General features: G+C 43.6%; 1 protein-coding gene across 3 annotated transcripts in view; it reads right to left on the bottom strand.

Annotated features, from left to right (window-relative positions):
• The window catches only part of LOC137372328 (protein FAM117B-like), a 308,596-nt gene that overhangs the window by 138,309 nt on the left and 147,103 nt on the right, over positions 1 to 23,184 (bottom strand). For 2 of the 3 annotated variants that reach the window (XM_068036179.1, XM_068036177.1), the window contains exon 3: positions 12,042 to 12,134. The exons of the other annotated variant lie outside the window; for it this stretch is intronic. In XM_068036179.1, the coding sequence (XP_067892280.1) occupies positions 12,042 to 12,134 (93 nt within the window). The remainder of the gene's footprint in view (positions 1 to 12,041; positions 12,135 to 23,184) is intronic. 3 annotated transcript variants of the gene reach the window in all.

Below are 23,184 nucleotides of genomic sequence, written 5' to 3'. Positions count from 1 at the left end.
ACTGTTCCTACTCGTGAAAGGATCAAGAACGAGAGGGCACAAATTTAAAGCATTTGGTAAGAGAAGCAAAGGTGACATGAGGAAAAACGTTTATCACGCAGCGAGTAGTTAAGGTCTGGAAGGCGCTACCTGAGAATGTGGTAGAGGCAGGTTCAACTGAAGCATTCAAAAAGGAATTAGACAGTTATATGAAAAGGAAGAATGTGCTGGGTTATAGGGGGAAGGCAGGGGAATGGAACTGAGGGATTTGCTCTTTCGGTGCAGACACGATGGGCTGAATGGCCCCCTTCTGCACTAACAATTCTGTGATTTGAAGGATGTTTCTTTGCCTATAAAGATATTGTATGTGACGTTTCACAGGAGGCTGTGTTGGTCTGCTTTTATTCACTATAAACAAAATTAATTCAGACTTGGGAATTGAAGGAACATAGAAATTTGCTAACAACTCCAAATTGAGGATGATGGCAAATTGCAACAATGACAGTGAAGGAGTGCAGGAGGAACAACAAGATGGGCAGATTGGCAGGTGCAAATCAACATGGAGAAATTAGAAGCAAGAATAGGGAAATGAAGTACACCTCAAAGTCTAAGATTTAAATGATGTTACGCAGATGGAGCTTGATGTGCAAATACACAAGTTATTAAGAAGTAGCAGTACACATAGACAAGACCACTTAAAAAGCAAACTGAATCCTTCTTTTCAGAGATGTAGGTTGCAGGAAGAGATGTGGCAAGGAGGAAATGTTTAGTATGTGACAGATCTTAGTTAAGCTGCATTTGGGAGTACCATGTATAGTTTTGGGCACCCCTTGCAGGAAGAATATAAAAACAATGGGAAAGGTTCAGGGTACATTCACTGGGATGATAGCACAGATAAAGATTAAGTTAGGAAAGACTTGAAAAGCTGAGGCTCTTTTTCCCCTTGAAAGCTGAGAAGGTTGCATGGTAAGCTGATAGAAGTTTTCAAGATTATGAAGACTTCCAATGGATGGTTTGTTTCCATTGCTTAGCAAGACAGTAACGAAAGGGCATAACTTTACAATCATATTCTAAATAAATAAAATAAAAAAATAATGAGTAAGGTGATATTAGAAAAATGTTCTTTACACAGGTGACTGTTAGAATGTGGAATAACATAAATCATTACTGCATCAGAGTGCACAAGTATTTCTATAAAGGAAATTAAATAGTTGCTTCAAAGATCATTAAAAAGAATATGGAGATCAAGGAGAGTGGAATTAAACTATGGCTCACATGGAGAGAAAACAAAATGGTTCTGTGCTCTAACATTCTAGGACTCTATGTGCCGAGGAGCAAGGAGGAACAGGAGTGTAGTGGTGACTATATAAGTAGTAGGCTGTTCAAGTTGTTTGCTGTATATTAAGGTAATTTGATTTAAGGTAAATGTTTCCTTGAACACACCATATTCTTCACTCTGCTCTTCCCATGGAATTACTGTGAAGTGGGGTCCACAGAAGCATGGCACTTACCAGTACTTCATCAAGTAGGCCACTATTCATAAGTAGGCCTCAATAATGTGCGTTAGCATGCTATTCTCCATAGGAGGCATCACTATCTAGCCCACACCAGAAGCCCATACATGCACATTTCCAAAGGGATTACTGAATGAAGCAATGACCCATATCACTGAAAAAAGGTTTTTATAATTCCTTTTTTATCTTAAGGGTGGAGTACAGTAAATCAGAAAACAAACAGTCTTTTTGACATTCAAGTGTTCAGCCCACAGCAGTAGTAAAAGAAATTTCTCAGGGCAATTAGGGATGGGCAACAAATGTTGACCTTGCCAGCAATGCTCACATCCCATGAAAGAATTTAAAAAACTGGTTTCACTAGTGTAAAAATTTGTAATTTCCCTTCTTAACATGTACATTTTGAGGCCACTCTTTTCCCTACTGAACTCATTTAATATTAGTTTTGCAGCAAACTAATATCCCAAATTACTTGGACTCCTACCATTGCTATCCCACATCAGCTGTTCAAAGAGAAACTTTCAGGTGCTTTACACATATTTCTTGCTCGCAAACCAGAAATGTTACAAAAGTTTTTCTACAAAAATTGCCTGTGTGCAGCATCGATATATCTGTGGAGTCATGCCATTAGCAAGCCACATGAAAACAAATTTGAAGCCTTAATGGAGTTATTGGATTCAGAAGTGCGGGAACTCCAAGTACCAGAGATTTAAAATTAACGGACAGAGAGAGCAGCGGCTGATACCAAGCAAATGGCGGGGAAACTCAAAGTGATGTCAGTCAGTGAGGAGTGACAGGAGCCAAGGAATCAGAGCTAAATGTTTACTTTATCATTTACCTAAGTATTAAGAGCATAATATCCTTTAGGTAAACAAATAGATCAAAGATTTGGCCATGTGGTTGATAATGAGGAAGAAAGCTGTAGACTGGAGTGGTCAGGCGAGCAGAAAAGTGGCAAATGGAATTCAATATGGAGAAGTGTGAGGTAATGCATTTGTGGAGAACAAACAAGGCAAGGAAATATACAGTATATGGTAGGATTCTGAGAAGTGAAGAGAAATAGTGCAACCCTGGAGTGCATGCTCACAGATCCGAGGATAGCAGGACAGGTAGATAAGGTGGTTAAGTCATATGGGATACTTTCCTTTATTGGCTGAGGCCTAGAATATAAAGACGGAACTGCGTAAAACAAGAGTTAGACCGCAGCTAGATTACTGCATACAGTTCTGGTCACCGCATTACAAGGATGTGATCGCACGAGTGCGGGTATAGGAGATTTATAAGAATGTTGCAAGGAATGGAGAATTTTAGCTCTGAGGAAAGATTGGATCGGCTGGGGTTGTTTTCTTTGGAACCGAGGAGGCTGAGCAGAGATTTAATTGAGGTGTATAAAATTATGAGGGGCCTTGATAGAGTGGATAGGAAGGACCTATTTCTATTAGCAAAGGTCAATAACCAGGGGCAGATTTAAATTAATTGGTAGAAGGATGAGAGGGGAGTTGAGGAATAAATTTCTCACCCAGAGGGCGGCGTGAGTCTGGAACTCACTGCCTGAAAAGGTGCTAGAGGCAGAAATCCTCATCGCATTTAAACAAAAGCTTGGATATGCATCTGTGGTGCTATAACCTGCGGGGCTACAGACCAAGAGCTGGAAAGTGGAATTAGGTTTAATGGCTCTTTTTCAGCTGGCACAGACACAATGGGCTGAATGGCCTCTTTTTGTGCCATAAATCTTTACGTTCCTATGTAAAAAGGACAAGACCGAGTTCGCAGTGGTAGAAAAGGCTGATCTCAGAGTGGCATGGGCAAAGTGACATCAGAGAACAAGGAGAGGAAGTGGAGGCAAACTGCAGGTAAACATTTAATTTAATCCACCTATAACAAATTAGATCAAGTAATTTAGTTAAAAATAAGCTAAGTTGATTAAAACAAAACTACATAGAGAGGGCAGTGCAAAGGGTGTACTGCAACTGCAGAATGTGGGAGTTTGTGGAAAGCACTGCGATCCTGGACAGCCACATCTGCAGTTAGTATCTGCATCCTGTGAAATGTCAGCTCAGCATTGTTGAGCTGCAGTCCAAGATGCAAATATTGTGGGGCATCGGGGGTGAGGAGGGTGTGGGAAGAGTTACTTGGACAGTTTGATCAGGATGCAGTCTCACCCCTTAGGTTAGGTAGTGGTAAAGTCTGGTTAGTGGTCAGGGACAGGAGGGTGTGACTAAGAGTTAGGCAGGTAAGGCGACCCCTGATGCAGCACTGAGGAGCCTCAGCCTTTGCCCTTGTCCAACAGGTACGAAGTTCTTGCTACCTGTGTGGATGAGAGCTGAGTCTTCAGGATGGATGAGCAAACTGACCATGGCACTGTGGTACAGGAGGCCATTTAAGTGGGGGAGTGAAAAGGAATGTGGTAATAGTAGGAGACAGTATAGCCGAGGGGAATAGATACTGCTCTCTGCAGCGACGACCAAGAGCTCCAAAGGTTGCCTGGTGCTAGGTTTAAAGACATTTCATAGCTGGAGAAGAACTTGGAGTGGGAATGGAAGTGAGAGGATCCAGTTGTTTTGGGCAAGTAGAAATCATCGAAAATTTATGATGCAGAAGGCCATTTGCCTGTGCCAGTCGACTAACAGCTACCCAGCCAAATCCCACCTTCCTGGACTTGGTCCATAGCCCTTCACGTCACAGCTCTTCAAGTAAACATCTTAGTACTTTTTAAATTTGGTGAGGATTACCCTTTCAGGTAATGAGTTCAAGGTCCCTACCAATCTTTGGGCGAAAAAATGTTTCCTCATCTCTCCTCTAATTATTCTCCCAATTACTTTAAATCTATGCCCCCTGGTTTTTCACCCCTCTGCTACGGTAAAAAGGTCGCCTATATTTACCCTATCTGGGCCCCTCATAATTTTATACACCTTAATTAAATCATCCCTCAGCTTCTTTGGTTCCAAGGAAAGCAATCCCAGCCAATCCAATCTTTCCGCATAGCTGAAATGCTCCAGCCTAGGCAACATCCTGGTAAATCTCCTCTGCACTCTCTCTTGCGCAATCACATCTTTCCTGTAATGTGGTAACCAGAACTGTACATAGTACTCAAGCTGTGGTCTACAGCTACTGTTGTATACAGTTCTAGTATACCCTCCCTGCTTTTATATTCTATGCCTTTGCTAATAAAAGAAAACATGCCATATGTTTAGTTCAGTTTAGAGATACAGCACTGAAACAGGCCCTTCAGCTCACCGTGTCTGTGCCAACCATCAACCACCCATCTATACTAATCCTACATTCCTACCACATCCCTACCTGTCCCTATATTTCCCTACCACCTACCTATACTCGGGGCAATTTATAATGGCCAATTTACCTATCAACCTGCAAGTCTTTGGCGTGTGGGAGGAAACCGGAGCACCCGGAGGAAACCCACGCAGACACAAGGAGAACTTGCAAACTCCACACAGGCAGTACCCAGAATTGAACCCGGGACGCTGGAGCTGTGAGGCTGTGGTGCGAACCACTGCGCCACTGTGCCTTCTTAACCACCTTATTGACCTGCTCTGCTACCTTTAAGCATCTGTGGACAGACACTCCAAGGTCTATCTGTTACTCCACACTACTCAGTATCCTCCCATTTATTCTGTATTCCCTTGCGTTGTTGCACCTCCCAAAATGCATTATCTCACACTTCTCCAGAGTGAATTCCATTATCCACTTTTCCCAACTGGCCAGACCATCTGTATCTTCCTGCAGTCTAAAACTTTCTTCCACACTGTCAACCACATGGCCAATCTTTGTACCATTTGAAAACTTCTTTATCATGCCCCCTACATTTCAGTCTAAATCATTAATACAAACTACAAAAAGCAAGGGACTGAGCTCTGAGCCCTGCGGAACCTACTGGTAACAGCCTTCCAGTAGCAAAAATACCCGCCAACCACTACATGTATTTTGTCAGTATTTTTTCATACCCTCGCTTTGCTTTCCCAATTTCCATTTTAATTTCACCCCGACACTTTCTGTAGTCTTCTAGGCTTTCTGCAGTTATTGAGCTCTGGGTGTCTGCCACAAGCTTCTGTTTTTTGCCTTATCTTACCCTCTATGCACCTCGTCATCTAGGGGCTCTAGATCTGGCTGTCCCACCCTTGTTCTTTGTGGGAAAATGTTTACCCTGAAAACCTCAAATCTCCTCCTTGAATGCCTCCCGTTGCTCTGACACCAATTTACCTTCAAGTCACTGTTTCCAGTTCACTTTTACTAAATCACTTCTCAGCCCAGTAAAATTGCCTCTCCCAATTTAGAACCTTTACTCTTATTTGATCTTTGTACTTTTCCATAATGTTAAGTCTAACTGAATTGTGATCATTACCACAAAAGCGCTCTCCCACTGATACTCCTTCCATCTGCCCAGCTTCATTCCCGAAAACTAAATTCAGAATTACATCCCCTCTTGTTGGGCTTGCCACATACTGGCTAAAAAAGTTCTCCTGAACGTAATTTAGGAATTCTCTGCCTTCTGTACCTTTTACATGGACTGTATCCCAGTTAATAGTAGGGTAAATGAAACCCCCCACTCCATTGTTTTTGCATTTGTCAGAAATTTGCCTACGAATTTGCCCTTCTCTCTCCCTGAGACACTTCCAGCAGCGTGATTGCCCCATTTTTGTTTTTTTTTTTAAGAGATACAGCACTGAAACAGGCCCTTTGGCCCACCGAGTCTATGCCGACCATCAACCACCCATCCATACTAATCCTACACTAATCCCATATTCTTACCACGTCCCCACCTTCCCTCAATTCTCCTACCACCTACCTATACGAGGGGCAATTTATAATGGCCAATTTACCTATCAACCTGCAAGTCTTTTGGCTTGTGGGAGGAAACCGGAGCACCCGGAGAAAACCCACGCAGACACAGGGAGAACTTGCAAACTCCACACAGGCAGTACCCAGAATTGAACCCGGGTCGCTGCAGCTGTGAGGCTGCGGTGCTAACCACTGCGCCACTGTGCCGCCCATAGTAAAACCCATTTTTGGGCTCATTTGATGATCCCTCTAACATATCTTCCCTTCTCACGGCTGTAATTGTTTCTTTAATCAATATTTCCATTCCACCTCCTTTTTTATCCCCTGTCCATCTTATCTGAAAACCTAGCAATCAGGAACATTAAGCTGCCATTCCTGCCCCTCTCCAAGCCATGTTTCACTAATAGCTAATAGTAGGAACCAAAGACATAGATAGAACAAGGAATGAGGTTCTACTGAGGGAGTTTGAGGAGTAGTGATCCAAATAAAGAACCACCTTATCAGTAATAATCTCTGGATTACTATCTGAGCCACACACAAATTGGCATAGGGTCAAATAGATCAGAGTTGAATGCATGGCTTGAAGACCATTGTGCAAGATGGAGTTTTTGAATCATGGGACACTAGCAACACAACTGGAGAAAGAAGGAGCTGTTCTGTTGGGACGGGCTCTACTTAAGCTACGCTGGGACGAGTGTCCGGGCATATCGAATAACTAAGGCTGAATAACTAGGTAGAACTTTAAACTGAAAAAGGTGGGGGAGGGGCGGCACAGTGGCGCAGTGATTAGCACCGCAGCCTCACAGTTCCAGCAACCCGGGTTCAGTTCTGGGTACTGCCTGTGCGGAGTTTGCAAGTTCTCCCTGTGACCGCGTGGGTTTCCGCCGGGTGCTCCAGTTTTCTCCCACAGCCAAAGACTTGCAGGTTGATAGGTAAATTGGCCATTGTAAATTGCCCCTAGTGTAGGTAGGTGGTAGGAGAATTGAGGGAAGGTGGGGATGTGGTAGGGAATATGGGATTAAATGTAAGATTAGTATAAATGGGTGGTTGTTGATCGGCACAGACTCGGTGGGCCGAAGGGCCTGTTTCAGTGCTGTATCTCTCTAGGGGGTGAAGGGGAGGGTTCAGGTGAGGGGAAATTGATAAATCTAAAGAGAAATGTCAAGGCGATAAAACAGTGTGCAATTTGGGTAAATATAAGCAGAGCGTGACAGGAAGGGACAGAGAGTTTAATGGTAACAGCACATCAGTGAATAAGGACAAATCAAGGAAAAATGATAAAACGTCAAAATTATAGCCTCTCTATCTGAATGCAGTTTTAAAAAGTAAGATGAATTAATGGCACAAATAGACACAACTGGGTTCTATCTAATAGCCATTACAGATACATGGTTGCAAGGTGACCAAGATCGTGAACTAAATATTCTAGGGTATTTGACGTTTCAAAAAGACAGACAAAATAGAAATCGGAGGGTTGGAGGGGTGCAACAACTCTGATAATGAAGGATGACATAAGGGCAGCAATGAGAAAGGCTCAGAATATTGGAAAGTAGAATCAATGTCAGTGGAGATAAAGGGCAGAAAACACTGGTGGTAGTAGTTTAGGCCGCCTAACAGTAGCTCTACAGTTGCTCATGGTATTAATCAAGAAATAAAAGGAGATGCAACAAAGGTAATGTCATAATCATGGGGAACTTTAATCTTCAAATAGCCTGGAAAAATCAAACTGGCAAAAGTAGTTTAGAAGACATGTTCATGGAATGTATTCCTAGAATGACAGCTTCCTAGAATAATACATCATGGAACCAATCAGAGAACAGGCTATTTTAGATATTTTCTTGTGTACTCTGATAGGTTTAGTTAGTAATCTCATAGTATACGATCCTTTGGGAAGAGTATGATATTAAATTTCATATTGACTTCAAAGAGTGGCGTACAGAAGTCTGAAACTAGAGTATTAAACTTAAATAAAGCCAATTACATAGACATGTGGGGTGTACTGTCTAAGGTAGTTTGGGGAAATTAGATTGAAAGGTATGATGGTAGATATACACAGGCACATATTTAAAGGAATGTTTCATAATTCTCAACAAATATATGCTCCACTGAGAAACAAAAACTCCACAGGAAAAATGATCCATCTTAAGCATAGTATTAGAATTAAAAGAGGAAGTTTATAATGCAGCCAAGAATAGTAAGCATAAGGATTGCAAGAGTTTTAAAAACCAGTAAAGAATGACCAAAAAATTGATACAGGGAGCAAATAGAATGAGAATAAACTAGCAACATAAAAATATTCTAAGATATTCTACAGCTATGTAAAAAGGAAGAGAGTAGCCAAAGTAAATGTGGGCCGCCTAGAGGCTGAGACAGAAGAAATTATATTGAGGAATAAAGGAAATGACAGACATTAAACAAATATATTATGTCTTTCTTCACAGTAGAAGACATAAAAAGCATACCAGAAATAGTGGGGAACTAGGGTCTAATAAGAGTGAAGAACTTAAAGAAATTAACATTAGTAAAGAAATAATCCTGGAAAAATTAACGGTGTATCTCCTCGCAACGCAGAGTATGCGCAGAGCAATCGCCAACATCATCAGCACTTCTGAAAATTTGTCAGCTTGCCACTATGAATGCACGCATGCACATGCTGACTTTACCAGGCAATGACGTCAGATGTAATGATGTCCGAGCTTTGCCTCACCTCTCAATGGCTAAGATCGCCAGCTCCATTTCCCCTCCCACCAACAGCAACCCGCTTCCTCCTGCCATCCCCATTTCAATTGTTGCTTTCAGTTTCCCGCTCCTGATCACTCGCTGGTCCAACCTGCCTCCTCCCAACTCGGCCACTCGTTCCCCGCCAACCAACCCCACCCCCCCCTCCCACCCCCAACCTCCACCACTTCTCCGGGCAGTGCGGCAGGGAGCGAACGGCCAAGGGTTGGGGATGGGAGTGGCGAGGCGGGGATGGGAGTGGCGAGGCAGGGAGCGAGCAGCTGCGGGGGGTGACGTGGGAAGCGAGCGGCCGCAGGGTGACATGAGGAACGAGCGTCCGAGGGTGGGAAGCGAGCAGTGAGTGGCGAAGAGAAGCGGCAATGGCAGGAGGGAGCGTGACACTGTTGGCAGTGGGATGGAGGTGTTGATTGCAGCCATTGAGGGGATTTCGGGTTTAATTTGTTTTTTGTGTCAAATTGAGCATTGCCATCTGTATTACTGGCAACCGCCTGAGACATTGCAGTGACGTTTCAGTCAATGAGGCTGCATTTGCGCAGGTGTCAGTTGTGCACTACCTAGTGGTTGCATTGTCAGCAAACACATCCAAAAACTAATAGGACTGAAAGCTAACAAATCTCTTGGACCCGATGGCCTACATCCTAGTGATCTAAAAGAGTTAGCTGCAGAGATAGGTTGTGATCTTCCAAAATTCCCTAGATTCCGGAACGTTCCAAGTGGAGTAGAAGACAGTAAACATAATTTCACTACTTAAAGGATGGAGAAAGAAAACAGGGAACTATGGACCAGTTAGTCTGACAGTCATTGGGAAAATGCTGGAATCCATGAAGGAAGTAGTAACAGGCCACTTAGAAAATCATAATATGATTAGGCAGAGTCAACATGGTTTTGAGAAAGGAAAATCATATTTGGCAAAAAAAAGCCAAAAAGTTTAATACTCTAGTTTTTTGAGCATGTAACTAGCAGGGTAGATAACGGGGAACCAATGGATGCTATATATTTGGATTTTCAAAATGCATTTGATAAGGCACCACACAAAAGGTTGTTACACAAACTAAGGGCTCATGGGGTAAGGGATAATATATTAGCATGGATAAAAGGTCTTTTCAGGTTGGCAGGCTGTAACTAGTAGGATGTCGCAAGGATCAGTTCTGGGGCCTCAGCTATTTACAATCTTTACTAACGACTTAGATGAAGGGACTGAGCATAAAGTATCCAAGTTTGCTGACGATACAAGACTAGGTGGGAAGGTAAGGTGTGAGGAGGACACAGAGGCTGTAAAGGGATTATAGACAGGTTAAGTGAGTGAGCAAGAAGATGGCAGATGGTGTATAATGTGGGGAAATTAGGTTATTCACTTTGGTAGGAGGAATAGAAAAGCAGAATATCTTTTAATGGTGAGAAACTATTAGATGTTGGTGTTCAGAGGGATTTGGGCATCCTTATACACAAATCACAAAGTTAACAAAGAGGCACAGCAAACATTGAGGAAAACAAATGGTATACTGGAGTAGATTTAGAGATACAGCACTGAAACAGGCCCTTCAGCCCACCGAGTCTGTGCCGACCATTAACCACCCATTTATACTAATCCTACACTAATCCCATATTCCTACCACATCCTCACCTGTTCCTATATTCCCCTACCACCTACCTATACTAGGGGCAATTTATAATGGCCAATTTACCTATCAACCTGCAAGTCTTTGGCTTGTGGGAGGAAACCGGAGCACCCAGAGGAAACCCACGCAGACACAGGGAGAACTTGCAAACTCCACACAGGCAGTACCCAGACTTGAACCCGGGTCGCTGGAGCTGTGAGGCTGCGGTGCTAACCACTGCGCCACTGTGCCGCCCACGAGTAAGAGTAAGGAGGTCTTGCTGCAATTGTGCAGAGCTTTGGTGAGACCACACCTGGAGAACAGTTAAGGTCTCTGTACCCAAGGACAGATTTACCTACCTTAGAGGGTGAGCAATAAAGGTTCATGAGATTTTTTTCATTCGTTCATGGGATGTGGATGTCGCTGGTTAGGCCAGCATTTATTGCCCATCTCTAATTGCCCTTGAGGTGGTGGTGAGCTGCCTTCTTGAACCGCTGCAGTCCATATGGGGGGCGGGGGTCGATAATGGGTGGTCCGTCTGCTTTTATTCCTTATTGACTTTGTAGCAGTTAGATACAACTGAGTGGCTTGCTAGGCCATTTACAAATCAACCGCATTACTGTGGGTCTGGAGTCACATGTAGGCCAGACCAGGTACGGACAGCAGACTTCCTTCCCTAAAGGACATTAGTGAACCAGATGGGTTTTTACAGCAATCGAGAGGCTTTTAATTCCAGATTTATTACTTGAACTCAAATTCCACCTTCTGCCATGGTGGGATTCGAACTCATGTCCCCAGAGCAATACTCTGGGTCTCTGGGTTACTAGGCCAGTGACACTACGCCACCACCTCTTTCTAGGATGAGGGGGTAGCCCTATGAGAAGAGATGGAGTAGAATGAGCTTGACAGGGTTGATGCTGAGAGGCTGTTTTCCCCTGGCTGGAGAGTCTAGAATTAATGGGCACAGTCTCAGGATAAGCGATCAGCCATGTAGGACGGAGGTGAGGCGAAATTTCTTCATTCAATGGGTTGTGAATCTTTGGAATTCTCTACCCCAGAGGGTTGTGGATGCTCATTCGTCGAGTACATTCAAGGTTGAGATCGACAGATTTTTGGACTTGAAATCAAGAGTTATGGGGATCAGGCAGTAAGATGGAATTGAGGTCCAGCATCAGCTATGATTTTATTTAATGGTGGAGCAGGCTCGAGGGGCTGCTGGCCTACTCCTGCTCCGAGTTCTTATGTTCTTCAATTAATTTGCTGTGACACCAGTATCAAATCAGTTCAATGCACAGCCTAGGCATATGCTATTGAATTCAGTCTGAAAAACACAAAACACTAAAAGGTACAGAGTTTCAAAGTGGAAAAAGCAACTCCCTTGGCCCTCAATATTCGTGTGGAACAATGGAATTCTAACCTCTTTTAATTGGTCGTTGCTTCCCCAGGATGCTGACCGTTTGTGAGATCCTTTCTTCTTTTCAGAGCTCTCTTCTGCCCAGGCGCTTGGAGTCTGTCAGGAAGATGAAATAATATACTGCTTATAAAACCACCTTGTTATTCTTTCCGACTGCATTCCAAGATTTTCAAAAGTTGGCCGGTCAACAAAGAAGCAAACCAATGCGATCATAACCAATTTTCTACCACACAGAACTACCATCTTTTCGGACTTATTTATTAAAATGGCAGACACTTGAATTTAATTATACTTAAGAAGCATGCCTTCAGTATAATCACAGAAATACAAAAATCTTACAGCACAGAAACATTATATAAAGCAGTCAACCAATCTCCATTTACAGAATCACTGCATAACTAGAGGAGCAGCTGCATAGTTTGTGTGTCACAATGTTAAATCCCCTTCTATTTAAAACTTTTCAAATAAATTGTTTTAATTAAGTTCACTCACTTAAAACTGCAGGTCCATTAAGAAATGCAGCTGAAAATGTTATTCCAGGTAGAATACTTCTAATAATGGTGTTCATAACTTACTTTTAGCTCTGGATTTTAAAAATGTAAATTTTGTGCTCACTGCCACTTCTCTTGCCAGTCAGAGTGAATTAGCAGCACTAGCATATCTTAACATCACAGAACATTTAATCTGTGAGGCATCTGTCTTTTTCCTGCATCTTCACTCTGCCGTTCAACAATTTGAAAAAAACTTTTCAAATTGCAACTTCTTAGATGCGAAATATAAAGAAGCAAAAATCAAAATATTGCTTCAATTGTAAAAATACATACGACTTAGCAAATGGAAACTGGCCACACAGCCTGTGCTTACCCTGCATCTTAGCAAACAGTCCAAATTATATTTACCCACCCTGCTCTATACCTCTTTATCCCCTCATCTTTCATCAAACTAAATTTCCATTGTAAAAAAAAGTCCTTACTCAAGCTCTGTTGCCTCCTCACTCAGTGAGGTGCACTCAGCTCAACTGGACCCATGCACTGAGCTATGAAGAGTTGCCAGGGTAAAAGTTTACAATTTTCCACTGTTGTGCCACAGCTGTTACTTTCAATGTGTACAAAATGAGCAAACCATAAACTATACATTGCCTGCACCCCAATTCCACTTTATCACAACATATTAACTATCTCCTTTTAAAATGATGAACACAATGGTGCAGTGGTTAGCACCACAGCCTCACAGCTCCAGCAACCCGGGTTCAATTCTGGGTACTGCCTGTGTGGAGTTTGCAAGTTCTCCCTGTGACCTCGTGGGTTTCTGCCGGGTGCTCCGGTTTCCTCCCACAGCCAGACTTGCAGGTTGATAGGTAAATTGGCCATTGTAAATTGCCCCTAGTGTTGGTAGGTGGTAGGAGAATGGTGAGGATGTGGTAGGGAATATGGGATTAATGTAGGATTAGTATAAATGGGTGGTTGTTGGTCGGCACAGACTCAGTGGGCCGAAGGGCCTGATTCAGTGCTGTATCTCTCTATGACAAACGTATAGGACTCCTTTAAAGAAGTTTGAGATTTATAACAAATATATGTTCTGTATGTAGCAGAGGGAAGAGAAGGTGGTTACAGGTTGCATTAAGGTGCATGTTAAGTGCATCATTTCCAACAATTTAATAGTGCTATAATAAAAACAGAAAATGCTGGAAATACTCAGATCAGACAGTAACTGTGCAGAGAGAAACAAAGTTAACATTTCAGGTCAATGGCCTGTCACCAGAACTGGAAAAAGTTAGAGATGTAATAGGTTTTAAGCAAGTACAGGGGCAGGGAAAAGGGGGAGCCAACCGAAGATCTGTGATAGGACGGAAGGCAAGAGAGATTAAAATAACAAAAGGGACTATGCTACAAGGCAAAAGAGGATGGTATTGGGGCAAGTAAAGAAAGAAACGCTGGGTCTAAAGGAGGTAGAAATGGCAATAGCAGAATCATTACCAACAGCTGCCATCTGAAAAAATGGGGACAGTGGTTATGATCTGAAATTGTTGAACTCAACATTGAGTCTGGAAGCTGTAAAGTGGCTAATCAAAAGATGCTGACCTGAGATGCTGTTCCGTGAGCTTCATTACAGCAGTGTCGGCGGCTTAGGACAGAGAGGTCAGAGTGGGAGTTGGGCGAAGAATTAAAATGACTGGCGATGGCCTGATTAGGGTCATGCTGGCTGAACACAGATTGTTCTGCAAAGCAGTCAACCAATCTGTATTTGGTCTCCCCTCATGGAATAGGAGGGTCAGTGTCCAATTGGATAAAAAGTTGGCTTAAGGATAAAAAACACCGAGTCACAGTAAATGGCTATTTTTCAGACTGGAGGATGGTAGACAGTGGCGTTCCCCAAGGGTCAATGCTGGGACCAATGCTTTTTTCATATACATAAATGACTTGGATCTTGGAATACAGAGTAGAATCTCAAAATTTGCCACTGACACCAAACTTGGAGCTGTGGCAAACAGCGAGGATGATATGAACCACCTACAAGAGGACTTAGATAGGCTAACAGAATGGGCAGAGGGGTAGCAGATGGAATTTAATACTGACAAGTGTGAGGTGCTGCATTTTGGCAGAAGGAATAGGGAGAGGCAAAATATACTTAATAGCACAGTCCTAAAGTGTGTGCTGGAACAATGGGACTTGGGGGTGCAAGTGCATAGATCTTTGAAGGTGGCAGGACATATTGAGAGAGTGGTCAGTAAAGCAGATGGGATCTTGGGCTTCATAAATAGAGGCAGAGAGTACAAAATCAGGGAGGTTATGCTGAATCTTTATAAAACTTTGGTTAGGCCCCAACAGAGCTATTGCGTCTAGTTCTGGTCACCATAGTTTCAGAAGGATGTGAGGGTCCTTGAGAGGGTACAGAGGAGATTTACTAGAATGATTCTAGGGATGGGAGATTTTAGTTACAAGGTTATGTTGGAACAACTGGGGTTGTTCTTCTGAGAACAAAGGAGATTGAGGGGCGATTTAATAGAAATGCTCAAGATTATGACAGGCTTAGGTGAGTTGAGCAAGGAAAAATTGTTCCCATTAACAAATGTTACAAGGACTAGGGGACACAGGTTGAAGGTTTTGGGCAAGAGAGGCAGGGAGAATATGAGGAAGAACATTTTTACACAGCGGGTGGTAATGACCTGGATCTCACTGCCCACAAGGGTGGTGGAAACGGAGACAATCAATGACTTCAAAAGGAAGCTGGATGGCCACTTGAAGGAAACAGACTTGCAGGGTTAGGGGATTGAGTGGAGGAGTGGGACTCACTGAATAGCTCCGTGGAGATCTGACATGGACTCGATGGGCCAATTGGCCTCCTTCTGTGCCATTGTTTAAAAAGAGTGCAAGGGATAGACCAAATAATTATAGGCCTCAGTGGTGGGCAAATTCTGAGAATCAATTCTGAGAGACAGGAAAAACTGTCATTTAGAAAGGCATGGATTAATAAAGGATAGTCAGCACGGATTTGTTAAGGGAAGGTCGAGTCTTACTAACATAATTACATTTTTTGAGGAAGTAACAAGGGTAGTGCAGTTGTCCACATGGATTTTAGTAAGGCATTTGATAAGGTCCCACATGGCAAACTGGTCAGAAAAGTAAAAGCCCATGGGAGACAGGGGAATGTGGCGAGTTGGATCCAAAATTGGCTCAGTGACAGGAAACAAAGGGTAATTGTCGACAGATGTTTTTGCGAACGGAAGGTGGTTTCCAGTGGCGTTCAACAGGGCTCAGTGTTGGGTCCCTTGCTGTTTGTGTTACATATTAATAATTTGGACTTAAATGTGGGAAGCATGATTGGGAAATTTGCAGATGACACAAAACTTGGCCGTGTCGTTGATAGTAGAGGATAGCTGTAGACTCCAGAATGATATCAATGGTTTGGTTGAGTAGGCGGAAAAGTGGCAAATGGAATTCAATCCAGAGAAGTGTGTGGTAATGCATCTGGGGAGGGCAAACAAAGCAAGGGAATGCACAAAAAGTGGAAGGATATTGAGAGGGGTAGAGGAAGTGAGAGACTTTGAAATGCATGTCCACAGGTCCCTGAAGGTGGCAGGACAGGTAGATAAAGTGGTGAAGGAGGCATATGGAATGCTTTCCTTTATTGGCTGAGGTACAGAATTCAAAAGCAGGGATGTAATGCTGGAACTGTATAAAACATAGGTTAGGCCACAGCTGGAGCACTGCGTACAGTTCTGATCACCACATTATAGGAAGGACATAATTGCTCTGGAGAGAGTACAGAAGATTTACAAGAAAGTTGCCTGTGCTTGAAAATTGCAGCCTTGGGGAAAGATTGGATAGGCTAGGGTTGTTTTCCTTGGAACAGAGGAGGCTGATGGGTGACTTAATTGAGGTGTACAAAATTATGAGGGGCCTAGATAGAGTAGATAGGAAGGTCCTGTTTCCCCTAATGGAGAGGTCAATTACCAGGGGGCACAGATTTAAGGTGATTGGTAGAAGGATTAGAGGCGACATGAGGAAAATCCTTTTCACCCAGAGAGTGATGGGTATCTGGAATTCACGGCCCAAATCGGTGACGGAGACAGGAACCCTCAACTCATTTAGGTACCTAGACCTGCACCTGAAGTGCTGTAACCTGCAAGGCGACGGACCAAGTGCCAGAAGGTGGGATTAGATTAGGCGGCTTGTTTTTTTCAGCCAGTGCAGACATGATGGGCTGAATGGCATCTTTCTGTGCCGTAACTTTTCTATGGTTCTATGTGCTGTAAATGACTCTACGTACAGGAGATCACATGAGTGGCGAACACAGTATACCAAATTGAAAGTACAAGTAACTTGCTGCTTCACCTGGAAGGAGTGTTTGGGGCCTTGGAAGCTGGGAAAGGAAGAGGTAAAAGAGAAAGTATTGCAACTCCTGAGCTTGCATGGGAAGGTCCCAGGGGAACGGGTGGCAGTGTTGGGAATAACTGAAGAATGTACCAGACTGTCAAGGAGGGAATGGTCCCTTCAGGATGTTGAAAGCAGAGAGGAGGGGAAAATGTGTTTGGTGGCATCACACTAGATTTGGCAGAATTGGCAGAGGATGATCTGTTGACTGTGGAAGTTGATGGAATGGAAAGTGAGGACAGGAGGAACCCTATTATGGCTCTGGAAGTGAGGGGAAGGGGCGAGAGCAGAAGTGGGACGGGCACGGTCAACGGCCCTCTCAACCACAGTGTTTGGAATCCTCGGTTGAAGAGAGAGGAAGACCTCTATGGAGCACTGCTTTGGAGGTGGCATCATAAGAACAGGTGTGACTGAGACTGAGAAAATGGGAGAATGAAAGAAAGTCCTGACTGGAAGCGGCGTGTGAGGAAGTGTAGTCAAGGTAGCTCTGGGAGTCAGTGGGCTTATAGTAGATATTAGTCGACAGTCTATCCCCAGAAATGGGGACAGGGAAAGGAAGAGTCAAGAATGGAGTCAATGTGGTTGACTCTTACATGCCCTCTGAAATGGCCTAGCAAGCCACTCAGTTGTATCTAACCGCTACGAAGTCAATAAAAATGAATGAAACCGGACGGACCACCCGGCATTGACCTAGGCACCTAGACAAGGGCAAACCCAGCCCTGTCGACCCTGCAAAGTCCTCCTTACTAACATCTGGGGGCTTGTGCCAAAGTTGGGAGAGCTGTCCCACAGACTAGTCAAGCAACAGCCTGACATCGTCATATTCACGGAATCATACCTGACAGACAATGTCCCAGATTCTGCCATCACCACCCCCAGATATATTCTGACCCACCGGCAGAACAGACCCAGCAAAGGTGGCGGCACACTGGTATACAGTAGGGAGGGAGTTGCCCTGGGAGTCCTCAACATCGACTCTGGACCCCATGAAGTCTCATGGCATTAGGTCAAACATGGACAAGGAAACCTCCTGCTGATTACCACCGACCGCCCTCCCCCAGCTGATGAGTCAGTACTCCTCCATGTTGAACACCACTTGGAGGAAGCACTGAGGGTGGCAAGGGCACAGAATGTACTCTGGGTGGGGGACTTCAATGTCCATCACCAAGAGTGGCTTGGAAGCACCACTACTAACCGAGCTGGCCGAGTCCTAAAGGACACATCTGCTAGACTGGGTAGGCGGCAGGTGGTGAGGGAACCAACAAGAGGGGAAAACATACTTGACCTCGTCCTCACCAATCTGCCTGCCGCAGATGCATCTGTCCATGATAGTATTGGTAGGAGTGACCACCGCACAGTCATTGTGGAGATGAAGTTCTGCCTTCACACTGAGGATAGCCTCCTTCAGGTTGTGTGGCACTACCACCATGCTAAATGGGATAGATTTCGAACAGATCTAGCAATGCAAAACTGGGCATCCATGAGGCGCTGTGGGCCATCAGCAGCAGCAGAATTGTACTCGACCATAATCTGTAACCTCATGGCCTGGCATATCCCCCGCTCTACCATTACCATCAAGCCAGGAGACCAACCGTGGTTCAATGAAGAGTGCAGGAGAGCATGCCAAGAGCAGCACCAGGCATACCTCAAACTGAGGTGTCAACCTGGTGAAGCTACAACACAGGACTATCTGCATGCCAAACTGCGTAAGAGGCATGCAATAGAGGAGTTCCTCAGGGTAGTGTCCTAGGCCCAACCATCTTCAGCTGCTTCATCAATGACCTTCCTTCAATCAGAAGGTCAGAAGTGGGGACGTTCGCTGATGATTGCAGAATGTTTAGCACCATTCGTGACTCCTCAGATACTGAAGCAGTCCATGTAGAAATGCAGCAAGACTTGGACAATATCCAGGCTTGGGCTGATAAGTGGCAAGTAACATTCACACCACACAATGACCATCTCCAACAAGACAGAATCTAACCATCTCTCCTTGACATTCAACGGCATTACCATTGCTCAATCTCCCACTATCAATATCCTAGGGGCTACCATTGACCAGAACCTGAACTGGAGTAGCCATATAAATAACGTGCCTACAAGAGCAGGTCAGAGGCTAGGAATCCTGCGGCGAGTAACTCACCTCCTGACTCCCAAAAGCCTGTCCACAATCTACAAGGCACAAGTCAGGAGTGTGATGGAATACTCTCCACTTGCCTGGATGGGTGCAGCTCCAACAACACTCAAGAAGCTCAACACCATCCAGGACAAAGCAGCCCACTTGATTGGCACCCCATCTACAAACATTCACTCCCTCCACCACCGACGCACAGTGGCAGCAATGAGTACCATCTACAAGATGCACTGCAGCAATGCACCAAGGCTCCTTAGACAGCACCTTCCAAACCCACGACCTCTACCAACTAGAAGGACAAGGGCAGCAAATACATGGGAACACCACCACCTGAAAGTTCCCCTCCAAGTCACACACCATCCTGACTTGGAACTATATCTCCACTCCTTCACTGTCGCTGCGTCAAAATCCTGGAACTCCCTTCCTAACAGCACTGTGGGTGTACCTACCCTGCATGGACTGCAGCGGTTGAAGAAGGCAGCTCACCACCACCTCCTCAAGGGCAATTAGGGATGGGCAATAAATGCTAGCCTGGCCAGCGACGCCCACATCCCATGAATGAATGAAAAAAAACATGAAGGCGAGGGAAGGTTGGAAACTGGAAACAAAGCTGATGAAATTTGAGTTCAGGGCAGATGAAACAGCAGCAATAGTCATCAGGTATTGGAAGAGGTGAGGGAGGGAACCCAACTAGAACTGGAACAAACAATGTTCCACAAATACCACAAAAAGGCAAGCAAAGCTCGCACTCATACGAGTTTCCACAGTAATACCTTTCATTTGGAAGAAGTGAGTGGAGTCGAAGAGAAGTTGTTCAATATGGGAACAAGTTCACTTAGGCAGAGGAGGATGGTGGTAAATTGAGACTATTTGAGCCTCCATTCAAGGAAAAAGCTAAAGGCCCTCAGGTCATCCTTGGGGGGGTTGAAGGTGTGGACGTTCATGATGAAAAGGAGAGGGATCGGGCCATTAAACTGGAAACTGTTGAAGTGGCAGAGGGCATTGGAAGAGTTAAGCATGTAGGTGGGAAGAGACTGGACAAGGGAAGAAAAAGTCAAGATGGGAATAAGTCAGGTCTGTGGGGCAAGAACAGGCTGAAACGACAGGTCTACCAGGGCGTCCCTGTTTGTGAATCTTAGGAAAACTTAGAAGCAGGCTGTGCGGAGTTGGAGGACTATAAGGTTGGAAGGTGCGGAAGGACAATCTGCAGAGAGATCAGTGACAGTCTGGGAAACAATGGCTTAATGTTAGGTGGTGAGGTCATGGTGCAGGGGGAGGTCAGAGGAGGTGTCAAGAAAGTTGGCATTCAGCCTCCACAAGGTAGAGGTCAGTTCACCAAGCATCAACAGTGCCGCACTTGACAGCAGGTTTAATGACAACGTTAGAGACGGACCTGAGAGAATGGAGTGCTACAAGTTCACAGTGAATTTAATACGACTGTTGACCTTAATTAAAAGCACAAATACATGATTCAACAGCCAATCTATCTTTTCCATAAATTCCAAATGAAAAGGGTTGCAACTGCAGCCTTTAAAGCCAAAACAAAGTCATGTACTCTCACTGTTTATCAAAGAAAACGGCATCACATGTAAAAAAAAAAGTCACATGTCAAAAAAAGTAACTGAAGAAAATTCAAACCTTTACAGTAGGATCACGCTCTCTTTGGTAATGCTAAGTATGGAAGCAGACCAGTGCATTCTGAAATGACTCCATAAATAAACTGTGGTGGGTGTGACTGGCACAAGAACTGCTCTGGGGCTGTGCAACCTCAGGAAATTATACAACAGGCTGATAAATCTGTATTTCCATGCTAACCAATCATCTTTAAATCAAAGACATTACTAATGGCTCAGTGTATTCTTCTCCTTCTGATGTTTAATACTGCATCCAATCTATTTTCCACAAATAGATCAGTGAGATAAAAATCTGCATTGCTGAATTCTCATTTTTTGAACTGGGAATTAACTATACGGACAGCATTCAATATGTATTTTATGGCTCCTGCTATTTTATCACTGATGGTTGGATATCAAAGGCAATTTAAAATCTGCTTCCAGTGGGAGGCAAGTGACAGGTTGGCAAACTGCTTTGACCGAGTCAGCATTGTATCATTTTGGACAGAAGGAATCCAATCCTCAACACTGACCACCAAAGACACTATCCCTCAAAATCCTTGACTAGCTACATCACAAATCCCATCAATTTACCATATTAACAGAGCAAATAGTTTTCAGAGATTTGTGTACAAAAATCCTGTTGCTCTGTGAGGTCATGGGACCGGGACAAGACACTTTCTATACTACTCAGTAGCATAATTATCTCCTCTGCATTATGACCACACTGTAAGTATACCCAACCTCTCCAGTTCATTTAAATTTCTATTCAATTTCACTCACCTCAACAAGTTGGCAAGGTTTCAATAAAGTGAATTCCAAACAATGAAAATCTTCTTTCTTTTAATTCTTCAAAGAGTTTCTTCATGTCTTTCAGGTTTTGGTGAAAATTTAAAGTTGGATTTATCCCAGAAAAACTGGGTTTATCCTGGAATCTTTCCTCTTAAATTCTCGGTTATGGGTATGTTTCACCTTGGCGGTAGATGCCAAAGATGACTGACATAAAAGCCAACTGTAAACCAACAGGTTTATAACGCAAACATATTATCTTTCCACACACATCCAGTAACTACCAAATCTTTCCTCCCCACTCAATGTGACTGCTGCTTCAAGCAAAAATCTAAAACTGCCTGTGCAAGCATCTGTTACAAACGATATTATGCATCCAAACAAAATATGATCAAGCTACCCAGCTATTATAGAACAGCTTAAGGAGTTATCCTATCAACGTGAGCTTCATTGCTGATCTTGGATTAAAGCAGGAGATACCAGCATATACAAGGAACATGTAAATAACGAGTCTTTCTGATGTAGTTCCCTCAACAGTAGATAAATCCCATACTGGTTCAATAAAACAGCATTAAATGCCCCCTAGTAACACATTCTGCACCATTTCCAAACAGGGCGAATCTAGATCTCTGGAAATTAAGCAGAATATTTATTTTTTAATTAACTTTAAAGACTGCTAAACTCCAATGAACTTTAATTACCTCAATTTATTTCCAAAGTGCAACTCTTGTTTTAAAATGGAACTCAAGTGTAGCCCAAAACACGGCTGCTTGCAGAGTTTGTCTCTCAAAATAGGTTGGTTGTAAAGATTAGACTAAGGTTATGCAAATAATATTTTTGAGAAGACATAAGTAAAATAGCTATTAAGTCAGAGCACTTCACAATAACCCCTATAAAAATCTGAATAAAGTCCCAAATCATGCAGTACACTTCAACTGTATAACAGAATATGAAAATATCTGGCACCAGATCACATCATTATATCTTGAACATCAGTATTACTCATCCTGCCAGCATAGCTAACATACAAATTCAAGGTGACAAAAAGTCTGGAGGAGTGATTTTCAAATGAGGGGACGTGTGGCTTATTCAGGTAGGGCTCAGCAAAGGACTCCAGCCATTATCTCCACTTGGTTAACTGATTCGCAGTGCTGTCACTCCCAGTGTTGCTCAGATTAACAGCAGAAATGAACAAGTTGCTGCAATGCTCTAGGTGTTTTCTCTCCAAGTGGCTCACAATTGCCTGCCATGCTAAGCCTAGTATGCTTGACTGTGTGCAGGACTGTCATAAGTGGCTCCACTGAGAGCTGCTTTCAGATCATTTTTGTTAAGTTCAGCCATGAAAACGTTACCATCCTGTGGCTGATGATTCAATCATTCTGAGGAAATGGGTGGCATGGGAAAATTTGGTATAGCTGATTGGATCAGGTGAAAGATTTATTTTTTGTGAATAGTCCCACTCTCCTTTTCGTATCCTCTACCTCTCTCCTCCTTTAACATGCCCCTTAAAACTTACATCTTTGACCAACCCAATGGTTACGTGTCTGAATATCTCTGTGGCACGCTGTCAAACTCTCCTGTGAAGCATTTTGGGACATTTTACCATGGTAAAGGTGCTGTATAAGTGCAAGTTGTTGTTGTAAAACAATAGGGTTTGCAGTATTCACTTTCTTGCCACAAAAAAAACAGTAACTTACAAGCAGTTTTTTTTGGATCAAACTAGGTACTCTATGTCAGGT

Source organism: Heterodontus francisci, chromosome 7 (assembly GCF_036365525.1).
Source record: "Heterodontus francisci isolate sHetFra1 chromosome 7, sHetFra1.hap1, whole genome shotgun sequence".
NCBI lineage: Eukaryota > Metazoa > Chordata > Chondrichthyes > Heterodontiformes > Heterodontidae > Heterodontus > Heterodontus francisci.
The sequence above is the reverse complement of the archived record's forward strand: the minus strand, read 5'-3'. Positions and strand labels throughout refer to the sequence as shown.